Source organism: Oncorhynchus masou, chromosome 21 (assembly GCF_036934945.1).
Source record: "Oncorhynchus masou masou isolate Uvic2021 chromosome 21, UVic_Omas_1.1, whole genome shotgun sequence".
In the NCBI taxonomy this organism is placed as follows: Eukaryota; Metazoa; Chordata; class Actinopteri; order Salmoniformes; family Salmonidae; genus Oncorhynchus; species Oncorhynchus masou.
The window spans coordinates 34,055,927-34,073,744 of NC_088232.1; the positions used below are offsets into that span (position 1 = coordinate 34,055,927).

General features: G+C 40.5%; 2 protein-coding genes across 2 annotated transcripts; both read left to right on the forward strand.

Annotated features, from left to right (window-relative positions):
* Positions 1-4,446: 4,446 nt before the first annotated feature.
* Positions 4,447-7,327, forward strand: LOC135507387 (protein c-Fos-like). Its single transcript, XM_064926936.1, has 4 exons — positions 4,447-4,614; positions 5,302-5,529; positions 5,839-5,946; positions 6,055-7,327. Exons 1-4 carry the CDS (start codon positions 4,501-4,503, stop codon positions 6,721-6,723), a joined length of 1,119 nt encoding a protein of 372 aa, XP_064783008.1. The 5' UTR covers positions 4,447-4,500; the 3' UTR covers positions 6,724-7,327.
* A 1,144-nt stretch (positions 7,328-8,471) lies between these two features.
* Positions 8,472-17,367, forward strand: LOC135508212 (jun dimerization protein 2-like). The gene is made up of 4 exons (XM_064928251.1): positions 8,472-8,696; positions 14,995-15,212; positions 15,542-15,646; positions 15,759-17,367. Exons 1-4 carry the CDS (start codon positions 8,609-8,611, stop codon positions 15,942-15,944), a joined length of 597 nt encoding a protein of 198 aa, XP_064784323.1. The 5' UTR covers positions 8,472-8,608; the 3' UTR covers positions 15,945-17,367.
* Positions 17,368-17,818: the final 451 nt, after the last annotated feature.

Below are 17,818 nucleotides of genomic sequence, written 5' to 3' on the forward strand. Positions count from 1 at the left end.
ATCCCGTTGAGGGAGAGGTTGTTGTCCTTGCACCACATGGTCAGAACTCTGACCTCCTAACTTAGGCTGCCTCGTCGTTGTCGGTGATCAGGCCTACCACTGTTGTGTCATCGGCAAACTTAATGATGGTGTTGGCGTTGTGCCTGGCCGTACAGTCATGAGTGAACAGGGAGTACAGGAGGATACTGAGCACACACCCCTGAGGGGCACCCGTGTTGAGGCTCAGCGTGACAGATGTGTTGTTACCTACCCTTACCACCTGGGGGCGGCCCGTCAGGAAGTCCAGGATCTAGATGCAGAGGGAGGAGTTTAGTGAGTGAGCCCACTCCCTTGGCTGAGAAGCAACCCCACACATGAATGGTCTCAGGATGCTTTACTGTTGGCATGACACAGAACTGATGGTAGCACTCACCTTGTCTTCTCTGGACAAGCTTTTTTACGGATGCCCCAAACAGTCAGAAAGGGGATTCATCAGAGAAAATGACTTTACCTCAGGCCTCAGCAGTCCAATCCCTGTACCTTTTGCTGAATATCAGTCTGTCCCTGATGTTTTTTTCTGGAGAGAAGTGGCTTCTTTGCTGCCCTTCTTGACACCAGGCCATCCTCCAAAAGTCTTCGCCTCACTGTGCGTGCAGATGCACTCACAACTGCCTGCTGCCATTCCTGAGCAAGCTCTGTACTGGTGGTGCCCCGATCCCACAGCTGAATCAACTTTAGGAGACGGTCCTGGCGCTTGCTGGACTTTCTTGGGTGCCCTGAAGCCTTCTTCACAACAATTGAACCTCTCTCCTTGAAGTTCTTGAAGATCCAATAAATGGTAGATTTAAGGGGAATCTTACTGGCAACAATATCCTTGTCTGTGAAGCCCTTTTTGTGCAAAGCAATGATGACGGCACGTGTATCCTTGCAGGTAACCATGGTGGAGCTTCCAGTCTGTCATTCGAACTCAATCAGCGTGACAGAGTGATCTCCAGCTTTGTCCTCGTCAACACTCACACCTGTGTTACCAAGAGAATCACTGACATGATGTCAGCTGGTCCTTTTGTGGCAGGGCTGAAATGCAGTGGAAATGTTTTTTGGGGATTCAGTTAATTTGCATGGCAAAGTGGGACTTTGCAATTAATTCTTAATTCAATATTCTGGAGTATATGCAAATTGCCATCATACAAACTGAGGCAGCAGACTATGTGAAAATTAATATTTGTGTCATTCTCAAAACTTTTGGCTACGACTGTACAGTCACTGCGGGGAGAACGTCATCGATGCACTTATTGATGACACCAGTGACTGGTCTACTCCACAATGCCATCGGAAGAATCCTTGAACATATTCCAATCTGTGCTAGCAAAACAGTCCTGTAGCTTAGCATCTGCTTCATCTGAGGACTTTTTTTTGCTTCCTGCTTTAATTATGCTTGTAAGCACGAATTATGGTCAGATTTGCCAAATGGAGGGCGATGGAGAGCTTTGTACACATCTCTGTGTGGGGTTGCATATTTAACATGCTGGCAGAAATGAGGTAAAACGGATTTAAGTTTCCCTGCATTAAAGTCCCTGATCACTAGGAGCACCGTATCTGGATGAGCGTTTTCCAGTTTGCTTATGGTCGTATACAGCTCATTGAGTGTGGTCTTAGTGCCAGCATCGGTTTATGGTGGTAAATAGATAGCCATGACGAATATAGATAAAACTCTCTCGGCACATAGTGTGGTCTCCAGCTTATCATGAGATACTCCACCTCAGGCGAGCAAAACCTTGAGACTTCCTTAGATATAGTGCATCAGCTGTTGTTTAGAAATATACATAGACCACCACCCATTGTCTTACTAGAGGTTGCTGTTCTATCCTGCCAATATCCTTATATGAAATTCCTCCTGTGCGAGATTGAGAAAGCATGAAAACGCTGGTATAGACTATAACTGTCATTATATTAATGGTGTAGGCGAATATTATACTCCCATGCTGTATGATGTAATTAAAATCATATAGAAATCAGCTACAGTTGAAGTCGGAAGTTTACACACACCTAGGTTGGAGTCATTAAAACTAATTTTTCAACCACTCCTGTCACTTTCTGACCATCGTTCGTGTGTATTTTCCTTGTTTTAGTGTTGGTCAGGACGTGAGCTGGGTGGGCATTCTATGTTGTGTGTCTGATTTGTCCATTTCTATGTTAGGCCTGATATGGTTCTCAATCAGAGGCAGGTGTTAGTCATTGTCTCTGATTGGGAACCATATTTAGGAAGCCTGGGTTTCACTGTGTGTTTGTGGGTGATTGTTCCTGTCTCTGTGTTTTGCACCAGATAGGGCTGTTTTTGGTTTTCCACGTTTGTTGTTTTGTAATGTTCATGTTTATCTGTTTTAATTAAACATGAATCAATATAACCACGTTGCGTTTTGGTCCTCCTCTACTTCACCACAGGAAAACCCTTACAACTCCACAAATTTCTTGTTAACAAACTGTAGTTTTGGCAAGTAGGTTGTGACATCTACTTTGTGCATGACACAAGTAATTTTTACAACAATTATTTCACTTATAATGAACTGTATCCCAAATCCAGTGGGTCGGAAGTTTACATACATTAAGTTGACTGTGCCTTTAAACAGCTTGGAAAATTCCAGACAATTTGAATCGGAAAATCAAAAGAAATCGGCCAAGACCTCAGAAAAAACATTGTGGACTTCCATAAGTCTGGTTCATCATTGGGAGTAATTTCCAAACGCCTGAAGGTACCACGTCCATCTGTACAAACAATAGTACGCAAGTATAAACACCATCGAACCACGCAGCCGTCATACCGCTCAGGAAGGAGACGCATTCTGTCTCATAGAGATTAATGTACTTTGGTGTGAAAAGTGCAAATCAATCCCAGAACAACAGCAAAGGACCTTGTGAAGATGCTGGAGGAAGCAGGTACAAAAGTATCTATATCCACAGTAAAATGTGTCCTATATCGACATAACCTGAATGGCCGCTCAGCAAGAAAGAAGCCACTGCTCCAAAACCGCCATAATAAAGCCAGACTACGGTTTGCAACTGCACATGGGGACAAAGATCGTACCTTTTGGAGAAATGTCCTCAGGTCTGATGAAACAAAAATAGAACTGTTTGGCCATAATGACCGTTGTTACGTTTGGAGAAAAATGGGGGTGACTTGCAAGCCAAAGAACACCATCCCAACCATGAAGCACGGGGGTGGCAGTATCATGTTGTGGGGGTGCTTTGCTGTAGGAGGCACTGGTGCACTTCACAAAATAGATGGCATCATGAGGGAGGAAAATTATGTGGATATATTGAAGCAGCATCTCAAGACACCAGTTAAAGCTTGGTAGCAAATGGGTCTTCCAAATGGACAATGACCCCAAGCATCCTTCCAAAGTTGTGGCAAAATGGCTTAAGGACAACAAAGTCAAGGTATTGGAGTGGCCATCACAAAGCCCTGGCCTCAGTCATATAGAAAATCTGTGGGCAGAACTGAAAAAGCATGTGCGAGCAAGGAGGCCTACTAACCAGACTCAGTTACACCAGCTCTGTCAGGAGGAATGAGCCAAAATTCACCCAATTTATTGTGGGAAGCTTGTTGAAGGCTCCACGAAACGTTTGACCCAAGTTAAATATTTTAAAGGCAATGCTACCAAATACTAATTGAGTGTATGTAAACGTCTGACCCACTGGGAATGTGATGAAAGACATAAAAGCTGAAATAAATCATTCTCTCTACTATTATTCTGACATTTCACATTCTTAAAATAAAGTGGTGATCCTAACTGACCTAAGACAGGGAATTTTTACTAGGATTAAATGTCAGGAATTGTGAAAAACTGAGTTGAAATGTATTTGGCTAAGGTGTATGTAAACTTCGGACTTCAACTGTATATGACTTACCAACCAGATTTGTCAGTTCTTAGAATGCTTTAGATTTAGCGGCCTGTAATTATCCTATAATAAAACATATGGTCATTTTTTAAAGTAATTATAAGTGGGAAGCCTATTGTGTATGCCAAATGTCATGTAAGGTGAGCTGTAAAACATATAGAGACAACTGCATTATAGGGAAATTGAATTGTGCTCTTATTTGCACCAAAGAAATAGCACAGTCCGTCTGTATAAATGTATGAATGGGCATGCTACACATGACACTTTCCTCTGGTATTCGTTGAATAAATACATTTGAAAAAAATGCAATATAATTACCTGGGGGTAAATTACAATAATGAGCAACTCGGCGATGATATTGAGTATTTGGCAAATGTTTATCTAAAATATGCTAAATGTGTGTTTCATTGTCCAGTGGCTCCCCTCCATAGAGATGGTACAGCCTCCGTTCATTCATAAAAGTCTGTCAGAATATAAAAGGAGGGGCTTGCACACGAGTCTATCAGTTACCAGGTATAAACCTGGAATAGAAGCTGCTGAAAAAAATCAATTTGACGAGAAGGGTGAATATTCTGTTAGCTAAGGATTTTTTAAGACATGTTTCTTAACCCTGACTTCGATTGAATGTCTCGCTGTAGCACTGAATCTCCTGTTGGGGACACCCTGACGTACTATCAGAAGACACAAGACGACTCTATCTCCAGCTCCTCAGCTTCGCCATCAGAGAGTAATGCACAGGTATGAATCAATCAAGTGGGGATGCCTGTGATGCAATGATGTATAATATTCAGACGCAACGATGTCAACGATTATTCATTTAAATATGGTTGACTTTCATCATTTATCAGTGTTAATCTCTATTAACATTAATGTATGTGAAATATTAATAGGAAATCATTGATATTGATGTATTTGTCAAATGCTCTGTGGGTAAATGATTCTACCATATTATTCCTATTAATATGATAAATACCCTCCTTCCTATTCCAGAAGAGTGAGATATTGAAAATGCAACACCCCACAGTGAGAGAGGATGAAAATTGTGCATATTATGATTTACACGTCCTTAGACCAAATATGTAGCATGTCGATGCAGCAGTTCATTGAGAAAAAGAAATCCATTCAGGAGCCTCCACAACATCTCTGCGTCAGTGTTGACGTCAGTAACAGTGATAAAGTCAAATATCGATCCAGGGGAGACTATTTTTAGATGGCTAGATATATTTGAAGAGAACCCATACATAGTACATGCCATGACAATTCAGCATAGAGTCACAGACATCTCCAATCCGAATGTGGTAATTGCCTTATGTCTCTGTTAATAGAACAAAATGTGTTTAATGACACATTTTGCAGTAAAATAATTAAGCTAATTGTGATTTTTTTTAAATCATCAGTGGTAAATGAACTTGTATCACTTTGCAGGAGCTCTGCCCAGACATGGATATACCAGCCACTCCATTTGTTCCAACAGTGACTGCAATTTCCACAACCCCGGATTTGCTATGGATGGTCCAGCCGACCATTATAACGTCTCTCTCCCCATCTCTGAGTAGCAAACAAACCAATGAAGCAAAGAGCTCTCACCAGTCAACACCCAAAGCAGACGAGAGCAGGGGGAAAAACACTGGCAGAAAGGGGAAAACCGAGCAGGTTAGACCACTTTTCTGATTGTAAATCAAACAAAAAACATTAACATCTAAATCAATATTAACAGTGCAGCAGCAGCAGCAGCAATGCATGCTCTCCAAAAGCAGTGTATTTGACTGTGTGCTGAGCTCAGGCAGTCCATTTGTATTCAGGTCACAGCGAGTCTGCAACAATGGTCTATTTTTAGACGCATTGCAGAGAAAGATGCTTTTGCTACACTCCAGAAGGGGATTTGGCAATGGAATGTATGATATTAGGAGATGAAATGGACTGATTCTTCAAGGTGCAAGTGTTTTTCTCTGAACCCCACAGTTATCTCCAGAGGAAGAAGAGAAGAAGAGGGTGAGGAGAGAGAGAAATAAAATGGCTGCAGCCAAGTGTCGCAACAGACGGAGGGAACTCACTGATTCACTGCAAACTGTAAGTTAACCCTTAGAAATCATGTTAATCACAAAACCATCATTTTAAACAGTAATCTATGGTTATGATTTAGATTTCCTGTGTTATTTTTTGGGGATATTTTCGAAGGAGACTGATCAGCTGGAGGAAGACAAAGCAGCTCTGCAGACAGAGATAGCCAACCTCCTCAAAGAGAAAGAGAGGCTGGAATTTGTCCTCGCTACTCATAAACCTGTGTGCCAAATTACAGAAGAATTGGCTTCCATCTTCCAGGAGCCCAGTAGGTCTCCAGACCTCCCCCCCAGCCCGGAGGGGGGTAAACTCCCTGAGGACAGTGCTCAGGAAGCCCCCTCGCTCCAGGACATGGACATCCTCAATGACACGTCCACAGCCATCTCTGGAAACTCCAACATCCTACTCTGTGCCAGTATTGAAGTGAACATCTGCGACCTTGAGCCCTCTTTGGACATGAAGGAGGGTCTCCTGGACAATCTGCTGCCCAGCATGGAGGAGGAAGTCCCCACAGAGACTGCCCACTCTGTCCCAGATATTGACCTGAGTGGCTCTCTTGGGGTTACGGACTGGGAAACCCTGTACAAATCTGTGTCTAATGACCTAGAGCCCTTGAGCACTCCTGTTGTGACCTCCACCCCCACATGTAGCAGCTACCTGTCCGTTTTCACATTCTCCTGTCCTGATCTCGACTCCTTTGGAGTGGGGTTTGACGGTCTCAAAAGTGGAGGGGGCAAGGCTGAATCTGTTGATATCCTCAACTCTCCAACCCTGTTGGCCTTATAATGTAAGCATCGGGAGTTGATTGGTTTATCACTTTAGTTGGTTTTCCTGACTGTGATAGGCTATCAGAGACTTTCTGTGGTTTCAGCACTTCAGTTTTAATACTACACTCATTAAATGTTTTTGACTAAGCAAGTATAAACTTATTCCAGATACAATTGATATAGCTAAGAGCATGGCTATACACTTTACTGATAGGGATTAAGTATGTTCTGGTTTTAAACGCATGCAGAGGAATTCCAAATAATTGTCATATTTCATATATGTTTGATCTGGTACTAGATCTATGCTGTATTGTGGAATTGACTGTACGGTTTTGTGCTTCAATGGGAATAGTATATCAATATCTATGAATGTTGTGTTATAGTTCAAGTATACATCCATGTTCGGTAGGTACATACCTCAACGACATCAACTGTGATTTGACCTCATTGTTACAATGTTTAGAGTTTTCAATGAAAACATCCAGTGCTATATTTATCAAGATGTAAATTATGATAATTTATTTTTTTACCTTCAATTTTGACTTGTTTGTCAAGTTAAAAAAGTAAAATGAGCATCGATTGCTGATTGATACATTTTCAAATTAAATATTAATTCAAAGTGATGTTGGGTGCTTTATTGAATACTAAATATTAAATCACTCATACCAGCTAGTGTCACTCCATTGAGTTTAACAATTAATGTATATATTTTTTCAGATAAGACAAATTATATGGTCACTAGAAAATCTATTGAACAAAAATATAAATGCAACATGTAAAGTGTTGGTCCCCTGTTTCATGAGCTGAAATAAAATATCCCAGACATTTTCCATACGCACAAAATGCTTATTTTTCTAAAATGTTGTGCACAAATTAGTTTACAACCCTGTTAGTAAGCATTTCTCATTTGCCAAGATATTCCATCCACCTGACAGGTGTGGCATATCAAGAAGCTGATTAAACAGCAAGATCATGACACAGATGCACCTTGTGATGGGCACAATAAAATGCCGCTCATAAATTAGCAGTTTTGTCAAACAACACAATGCCACCGATGTCTCACGTTTTGAGGGAGCATGCAGGAATGTCCACAAGAGCTGTTGCCAGATAATTGAATGTTCATTTCTCTACCATAAGCCACCTCTAACATCGTTTGAGAGAATTTGGCAGTACGTCCAACCAGCCTCACAACCGCAGACCACATGTAACCACGCTAGCCCAGGACATCCACATCTGGCTTCTTCACCTGCTGGATTGTATGAGACCAATACTGAGGAGTACTTCTGTCTGTAATGAAAGCCCTTTTGTGGGGAAAAACTCATTCTGATTGGTTGCCCTCCCAGACCCACCCATGGCTGAGCCCCTGCCCAGTCATCTGAAATCCATAGATTAGGGCCTAAATAATTTATTTAAATTGACTGATTTCCTTCTATGAACTGTAACTCAGTAAAATCGTTGAAATTGTTGCAAGTTGCGTTTATATTTGTTTCGCTATGGAAACAACTCGCATTGAATTTGATTTGGATGTTCCTCTTGTTAGTAGGTCCTCTTGTTAATTATTGTAGAAAAGTAGATACAAGTCTCTCTCTCCTCTCTGTGTGTCACTTTTCTGTGTGTGGAATAGAAAGTCAGAGTGTGAGTGAATTAAACAAGAATGGTGTTTATAAAAGGCAATATTGTCAGGTATTAAGAGCGAATCCCAAATGAGGTGTGTGGGCTGACAACATGGTCTATCCTGCTCTGCTCTGCACTGGGTCAGTGGGGTGGTTTGTTTTCTGGTTTCTAGGGGAGGAGCGGATAGGATTTCCCCACTTCTTCCCCCCACTTTAACGTCTAGTTGGCATAACTGATAATTTCCGCATTCCCAAATCCTCCCAGATAGAGCTAACTATTTAAACGGGCCGATGCAACGATTTCCACTTTTTAAAATCTACTGTCGACCTTCAGCTGACCAGAAGAAAGGACCACTGTTGCACTCGGAATCAAAGTCAGGTAATAGACAGCTTCGTAGTCGAGAAACATTGATTACACTGGGGCTCCACGCTGGATGAGTTGCCAGTGTGAGCAGAGCAGCCCATTAACTTTTCAGTGGATCATTGTGCACAATCCTTGCATTTGTGCAATCCCGTTCTTTCGTTCTCTTTGGTTTGGGCAGCACTGCACTGTAAAAATGTATGTATATTATAAACGTTATTCGTGAGACATAACTTTTGCACTCAATGCTTTTCTTTTGTTTAGGATGCACGCTTGCAAGGTTGCAGTCCTACACGTTTATTCAACCCAATAAACAAGTCGTTCTCTACAACTTTATTGGTCCTGAACGAATATGACTTATTAAGAACATCCTTCTTAACATGTAGTATAACATTGATCTAGCACTTGTCTTAGATGTATTTGCTCGAGTGTCTTCGTTTCATCACTGCAAAAGTCAGTTACGTAACATGCATGCCTTACTGAAGAATAACTTCCGCTTTAAAAATGAGTCATGGTGACTCAGAAGTGTATCATTATTATCCGAGGTTTGCTTTTCTTGTTTCTTTGTAACTACGGGCTTTCAAGAGTGTTACAATAACGTGATGGAATTTTGACAATGTATCAATGTAGTATTACAATGTTACTTACATTTGATTTCACACTGTAGGCCTGCCTATGTTACACTAAATATTTTTCTTACTTCGTTTTATCACGTAGCCTAGTCCAAAAAAAATGGCTTCTAATAAACAGTTTCATTTAGCAACAATTTAGTGACTTTTAGGTTACTGAATGTACTTTTACCCAGATTTTAGCAGAGATGCAGAGAAGTATATATATATATATATATTTTTTTTAATCATCAGTCAGGAGGATACAGTGCCTTCAGAATGTATTCTTGCCCATTGACTACAGCATACATTCTAAATTAATTAAATTAAATATGTTTTTTTTTATTTTATGTTTGCACATTAATTGAAAATTAAATTCAGAAATATCTAATTTACTTAAGTATTCACAACCCTGAGTCAATACATGCTAGAATAACCTTTGGCAGTATTTTGGGGGTAAGTCTCTAAGAGCTTTGCACACCTGGATTGTACAATATTTACATTACGTTTTGTATTCAGGACAAAAAGTGAATTTCTTTGCCATTTATTTTTGCAGTTTTACTTTTTGTGTCTTATTGCAAACAGGATGCATGTTTTGGAATATTTGTATTCTGTACAGGCTTCCTTCTTTTCACTTATTTAGGTTAGTATTGTGGAGTAACTACAATGTTGTTGATCCATCCTCAGGTTTCTCCTATCACAGCCATTAAACGCTGTAACTGTTTTAAAATCACCATTGGCCTCATGGTGAAATCCGAGGTTTCCTTCCTCTCTGGCAACTCAATTAGGAAGGACGCCTGTATCTTTGTAGTTACTCAGTGTATTGATACACCATCCAAAGTGTAATTAATAACTTTACCAGGCCCAAAGTTACACTACCGTTCAAAAGTTTGGGGTCACTTACAAATGTCCTTGTTTTTAAAAGAAAGCAACAACAAAAAATTGGCCATTAAAATAACATCAAATTGATCAGAAATACAGTGTAGACATTGTTAATGTTGTAAATTACTATTGTAGCTGGAAATGGCTGATTCTTTTAATGGAATATCTACATAGGCGTACAGAGGTCCATTATTAGCAACCATCACTCCTGTGTTCCAATGGCATGTTGTGTTAGCTAATCCATGTTTATCATTTTAAAAGGCTAATTGATCATTAGAAAACCCCTTTGCAAGTATGTTAGCACAGATGAAAACTGTTGTCCTGATTAAAGAATCAATAAAACTGGCCTTCTTTAGACTACTTAAGTATCTGGAGTATCAGAGTTTGTGGGTTCGATTACAGGCTCAAAATGGCCAGAAACAAATAACTTTCTTCTGAAACTCATCAATCTATTCTTGTTCTGAGAAATGAAGGCTATTCCATGCGAGATATTGCCCAGAAACTGAAGATCTCGTACAACGCTGTATACTACTCCCTTCACAGAACAGCGCAAACTGGCTCTAACCAGAATATAAAGAGGAGTGGGAGGCCCCGGTGCACAACTGAGCAAGAGGACAAGTACATTGGAGTGCCTAGTTTGAGAAATAGATGCCTCACAAGTCCTCAACTGGCAGCTTCATTAAATAGTACCCGCAAAACACCAGTCTCAACATCAACAGTGAAGAGGTGACTCCGGGATGCTGGCCTTCTAGGCAGAGTTGCAAAGAAAAAGCCATATCTCAGACTGGCCAATAACAAGAAAATATTAAGATGGGCAAAAGAACAGACACTGGACAGAGGAAGATTGGAAAAAAGTGTTATGGACAGACAAAACTAAGTTGGGTGAGGTGTTCAGATCACAAAGAAGAACATTTATGAGACGCAGAAAAAAAAGAAAAATGTTGGAGGAGTGCTTGACGCCATCTGTCAAGCATGGTGGTGGCAATGTGAAGGTCTGGGGGGTGCTTTGGTGGTGGTAAAGTGGGAGATTTGTACAGGGTAAAAGGGATCTTGAAGAAGGAAGGCTATCACTCCATTTTTTGCAACGCCATGCCATACCCTGTGGACAGTGTGTAATTGGAGCTAATTTCCTCCTACAACAGGACAATGACCCAAATCACTGCTCCAAACTATTCAAAAACTATTTAGGGAAGAAGCAGTCAGCTGGCATTCTGTCTATAATGGAGTGGCCAGCAGAGTCACCAGAACTCAACCCTATTGAGCTGTTGTGGGAGCAGCTTGACCGTATGGTACGTAAGAAGTGCCCATCAAGCCAATCCAACTTGTGGGAGAGGCTTCAGGAAGCATGGGGTGAAATCTCTTCAGATTACCTCAACAAATTGACAACTAGAATGCCAAAGGTCTGTACGGCTGTAATTGCTGCAAATGGAGGATTCTTTGACGAAAGCAAAGTTTGAAGGACACAATTATTATTTCAATTAAAAATCATTATTTATAACCTTGTCAATGTCTTGACTCTATTTCCTACTAATTTTGCAACTAATTTCATGTATGTTTTCATGTAAATCAAGGAAACGTCTAAGTGACCCCAAACCTTAGAACTGTAGTGTATATTCAATGTCTGATTTTTTCCCCGTTTACCAATAGGTGCCCTTCTTTGCCAACATTGGAAAACATACCTAGTCTTAGTGGTCGAATTTGTGCTTGAAATTCACTGCTCAACTGAGGGATCTTACAGATAATTGTATGTGTGGGATACAGAGATGAGGTAGTCATTTAGAAATCATGTTAAACACTATTATTGCCATAACAAAAGGGTTGAATGCTTATTGACTGAGGACATTTCTGCTTTTAATTTTTTATTAATTTGTAAACATTTCTGAAAACATAATTAAACTTCGACATTATGAGGTATTGTGCATAGATCAGTGACACAAAATCTCAATTAAATATATATTCAATTCAGCCTTCAACACAACAAAATGTAGAAAAAGTCAAGGGGTGTGAGTACTTTCTGAAGGCACTGTATACTGTGCTCTGAAAATATTTGCATATTGTTCATTTGACATTTTTTACACAAAGCACATTCTTATATCTTTGTTTTTTTCAGATTCAGGGTGTTTAATAGTCACATGTACAGGGGTTGCAGATATGATTGCAGGGTACAGTGAAAAAGCTTACAAACATGCAGGGCTAAGTGAAATAAAACCTTCAAGCAACACACTCACCTTAAATGTGAGTGGATTATTTATCTTTATGGGGGAGGTTACCCTACTAAAGCCACCACAAAGGTCTTTGTCATCATGTAGCTTCAAAACTAAAGTCATAACAACACTGTTGTCTTATGATACCAGAGGAGTTCCACATGCTACTTTCATACTTTTGTGCCTAGTACTTTTGTTTTGAGGAACTTTCGAACTGTAACTCATTTTACGCAGAGACAAACTTATGGATATTTGCTTGTGTTTATAGATTTTAAAAAGGGTTTCAGTCCAGTACAATCCAAATGTGCACTACACAGCAAACATGGAATCACGTTTTGCACATAAGGTAAATCAGCGGTTTTGCTGAGACATACCAATATTTATTATGTTTTGTAAACTGAGAGGACCCGATTTTCATCTATAAAGCCAAATTGGGTTGTATCTGTGCAGTAGTAATGATTTAGGAGTGACTTTGTTGAACATAATTAGCTGCAGAAGAAGGCCAAATGGCAGCTGTTGGTAGATTTAATGCTGCACATTGGGGCAGTTAGGAGGTGGTTGAGGAAGGGGTCAGGTACAGTAGATAGGGGTGGAGTATTGTGGAGTGAAACAGGCTACACACTTGCATGGAAACATGCAAAAACCTCAAATCACTTGTCTTGGTACCGTGCCCAGAATAAGATTATTGGCCTACTTTGCTTGGGTCCCATTTATTGGAACTCAACATTGTACAACTAGACAGGATAGGTCCTGACTGTATAGACATTGAAGGAAACCTTCAGTATTTACATTTTCTGGGGGTAAGGTCAGAGATCAGTGTAGGTGATCTTGTATCAATATATCCTGGTGTGTAGTTGGTATCTGTATTACACACTTGCTAGCTTTCAAACAAAGGGAACACTGTTTCTGTTCTGTTTATTATTCCTTGTCATTCACTCTGCCTATCCTGCTGGGCCCATAAGTCATTTATTTTTTGAGATTTTGGAGAATACTGTGTATTCAGCGCAAATGGGTAAACTATTATGATTCTTTATTAATATTGTATCCCAGTGGTGACCTGGTGGGGTTGTGAGTGAGTATTTATTTTCACAAGTGCCTCTGAATCCAATTCCATCTATAATGTGGTGGGAAATGTGTGAATGAGTGTGGGCAAATGAATTAGACAGCCGTCTTGTCTGTAGCGTTCTTTGGCTCGGATATTCTCGGGAGAGTTGATGTAGCAAGCTGTTGTCCCTGGCTACCTCTCTCCAGGCACCATCTCTTTGATTTTAGCGCTCGCTGATTTTCATGCCAAGCTCTGCATTGAATATTTGGCTGATGTAAGCTTATAAATGAGTGAGGCAAAAATGAGTAGAATCAAGAAAGGAGTTCTCAAACAGTTATAGATGTACAAATGTACAATGCTTCTGTTTAAACAGACTTTTGAGACTCTGTTAGGTGAGCTACAGTGTAATATACCGTATCTGTCATCCTACCAAATGAATTACTTGCTACTCACCTGGGAATAAAGGCAGATGTCTTTGCATAACGTATATTACTATAGTTATAAACAAAACAGATTTACAGGGAAGACTCAATGTAGTGTTGATGTAGATATTGTATAGTGTCCATTTAGTCAGACAAAATAGAAGAAGGGTTTGACGAAGAACCTTTATCAGGGGACCAGGGTTGGCTACATTGTCCTGAGCACCCATTGCCACATTCCACTTCCCTGATATGGAGAAAATAACTCATATGAAGGAAACATGGGCAACGGGTGTTTCTTGGCAAGGGCTGGCTGCAGTCTCCTTGGGATAAAGGGGAATGTGTCTGAGTCTACTTTTGTGCTGGGCTATGTGCTTCTCTCTTGGCCTCTTCGGGAATGAAAAAGAAAAACATAGATCCTTGCCAAGACCTATGTAAATGGGAGTATACATACATTCCAGAAAAAAAGAGATGAAATAATAAAATGTCCTAATGGGAGACAGCCTCGGCCTCCTGCTCTGTAACAGGCCAACAATTCATTAGAGAGGGCTGCCAGGGAGACCAGGTGCACCCTGGGAAATGCCTCCTTCAAGCCCTTTAGCAGACTTAAATGGAAGTAGAGCAATTAATGATCTGTCTTCTATACCAAAACCACGAGCAGGTTTGAGATGTGAATGCTTGGGGTAAAATGTATTCAGGTCTTTAACTGTGGTATAGCTATTGCCTGAAGCCAACGGAAGTTTATTCTCCACGATGAATCTGCATTTGCCTCCCTCTTTGACAATTCCTAGAATGTGAACACATTCTGACCATTATGATTGGTCCCAGAAACCAATGGATTGGGCCAGAGCTGGTCTTCATGATGACGTTATCAACTTTGATACTCTGGTTAGATTTGTTAGAGTTGATCCAATCGCTGATCATTTTATTTTGTACAACGCCCCTCATTTTCAAGTCACACAAATAACTTGTTGGATGGTAGTTTCAGACTGAATGTATGTAGCGATCAGTAGAGCAGCGGAATTAAATTCAGGTTGAGTCGTCAGGCAAGTATCCCTGTGAAATATTCAGAGGTGGTGAATCGTACATCTCAAACCATGTGTTGTTTATTTTCTTCTCAATGTTTTTTTCCTATCCATTTGTCCCTTTCCCTATAAGCTGTGGTCACAGCCGGGTCTAACATGATGCCGGGACCAATCCCAGATCCCCTGGTGACAGCGGGCTCCCTGCCCAGCCTGGGTCCCCTGGCAGGGATCCCCTCCACCACGCTGACTGACCAGCTCAAATACGCCCACCTCCGGGAACTAGGGTCCATGCTCTCTCCACTGCACTTCCTGGGCAAGCTAGGGAAGAGGCCCCTAAACATCAAAACAGAAGTGAGAATGAAAGTTGTTTTAGTTCTTGAAAATGTTGTGAGAAGTTCAAATTCAGGCATCTTTCAGGTAATTTTACTGTTTACGACTCACTCTTTTGATGTTTTGACTTTTCTTACCATCACAGAAATTTGTAGAAAACATAGGCAATGTTATTTCCCAGAGCACAGAGGGACTTAATGTTGACCAAGGGCATCACCTAGTGGACAGAATTATCATTAAAACAAACAATTGACTTTTCAATGGTTTCCCACACTTGAAACATAATTGCTGGGTCCATTTTCCACCTTAAGTTCAATTTTAAAGCATGTTTGCATTTCCCCTCAATGTAGAGTAATGAGGAAGAGGACAGGAGGAAACGAAGGAGAGAGAAAAACAAAGTTGCAGCAGCACGCTGTAGAAACAAAAAGAAGGAGAGGACAGACTATCTACAAAGGGTGAGAGGGATGTATTTCTTTTATGAAATGTATAGATCTCCATTCTTCTAAGAATAGGTAATGATCTTATCCTTCCTTCCTTCCTTCCTTCCTCATGCACACTATGTCTCAGGAATCAGAGAGACTAGAGGTGATGAACTCTGACCTCAAAGCCCAGATCGAGGAGCTGAAGCATGAGCGGCAGCAGCTGATCATCATGTTGAATCACCACCGCCCAACGTGCATCGTAAGAACAGACAGCGTCAAGACCCCTGAAAGCGAAGTCAACCCCTTGCTGGAGCACCTGGAGGGGAAGTGATGTCACAGGGCTCAGAGCAGCAGTGTCACAGTTACAGTTTACAGTGAAGCTCCACTCCGGTCAGCTAGCAGCACTTCAATACCTCTGGGTTCTTGGCTTAGAGGAGAACCAGCTAAGCACTCCTGCCTGGAGCCAGAGAGCCTTTAAACACAAAGGTGACCCAATGTGATTGGACTTTGTGCTGGCAGTTAAATGCATTGTTTAGATTTTTTGTTTTGTTATTGTTGTTGTTATTAAGGGCCCCATAGTCCCAGCCACTATCACTATAAATAATTGGAATTGAATAAATGGCTAAATGCAGCTTGGTGAGCAATACTCCACCGTTCCAAGGCAACATGGCAGATCTCTCAGGCCCCTAGGCACAGTCAGAGCTGTATTTTCTGTTTATACATATGTGTACTGGTTATGTACACGGATGGTTTTTTAAAATGATTTTTTCTTTGTATTATGCCTTCGATGGCAGACCGGTTGAACCGTTTTCTTTTTTTTGGCGCAGGCGTCATATATGCACATAACCTACAGTATATATTGACTGTTTACATTGTAATTGGTCTGTTATTGTTACTTTCAAATATGGTTCTGATTTGTATACTCGCTGTACATTATATGTATCATTTGACATACTGAACAAAAATATAAACGCAACATGCAACAATTTCTAATATTTTACTGAGTTACAGCTCAGATGAGGAAATCAGTCAATTGAAATAAATGATTTAGGTCCTAATCTATGGATTTCACATGAGTGGGAATACAGATGGTCACAGATACCTTAAAAAAAATTGGGCCTCACAATGGGCCTCAGGATCTCGTCATGCTATTTCTGTGAATTCAAATTGCCATTGATAAAATCGTGTTCGTTGGCCGTAGCTTATGCCTGCCTGCCCATACCTTAACCCCACCGCCACAATAGGGCACTCTGTTCACAACGTTGACATCAGCAAACCGCTCACCCACACAATGCCATACACGTGGTCTGTGGTTGTGAGGCCGGTTGGACGTACTGCCAAATTCTACTACGTTGGATGCGGCTTATGGTAGAGAAATTAACATTCACTTCTCTGGCAGCAACTTTGGTGGACATTCCTGCCAATTGCATGCTCCTTCAAAACTTGAGACATCGGTGGCATTGTGTTGTGTGACAAAACAGCACATTTTAGTGTGGACTTTTATTCTCCCCAACACAAGGGGCACCTGTGTAATGTTCATGCTGTTTAATCAGGGATGTAAACAAATTTGTGCAGAACATTTTTGAGAAATAATCTTTTTGTGCGTATGGAACATTTCTGGAATATTTTATTTCAGCTCATGAAACATAGGACCAACATGTAACATGTTGAGTTTATATTTTTGTTCAGTGGTATAAGCTATCACAACGTGATACATTGTGTATTTATATTACAAATAAATACAGTTTCTTTTCTCCTTGGCTTTTGTTGTGATTTAGAACTGTGAACAGCATTTCAAATTGTAATTTCCTTATTCATCATACTATTTGATCTGTGATATTAATAATGCCATTACAAAAATCCTAGTTGGAAGCGATATCATACCCTGACATCACAACATTACTATAAGCTAATTTAAATACATCTGAGGATTTGTCTATGAGGTCATTTAAATCAGCTGCTTGATTTGATCACTTGACTCTTTTTCATTCATTTATTAACAGGGTCCATTTTGTGTAACTCATCTGGTGGCAGATATTCATACAGGTGCACGTGTCTTGGCATTCAATGGTCCACCTGACCTGTATGTGTGGTGCGCCACAGCAATACTACCTCTTGAACTATTCCAATCCAAAACTTGCATTTCAAATAACAACATATTGGACTAGTTATTCAAGGTACTCCTATATTTCTATCCTATTTTAG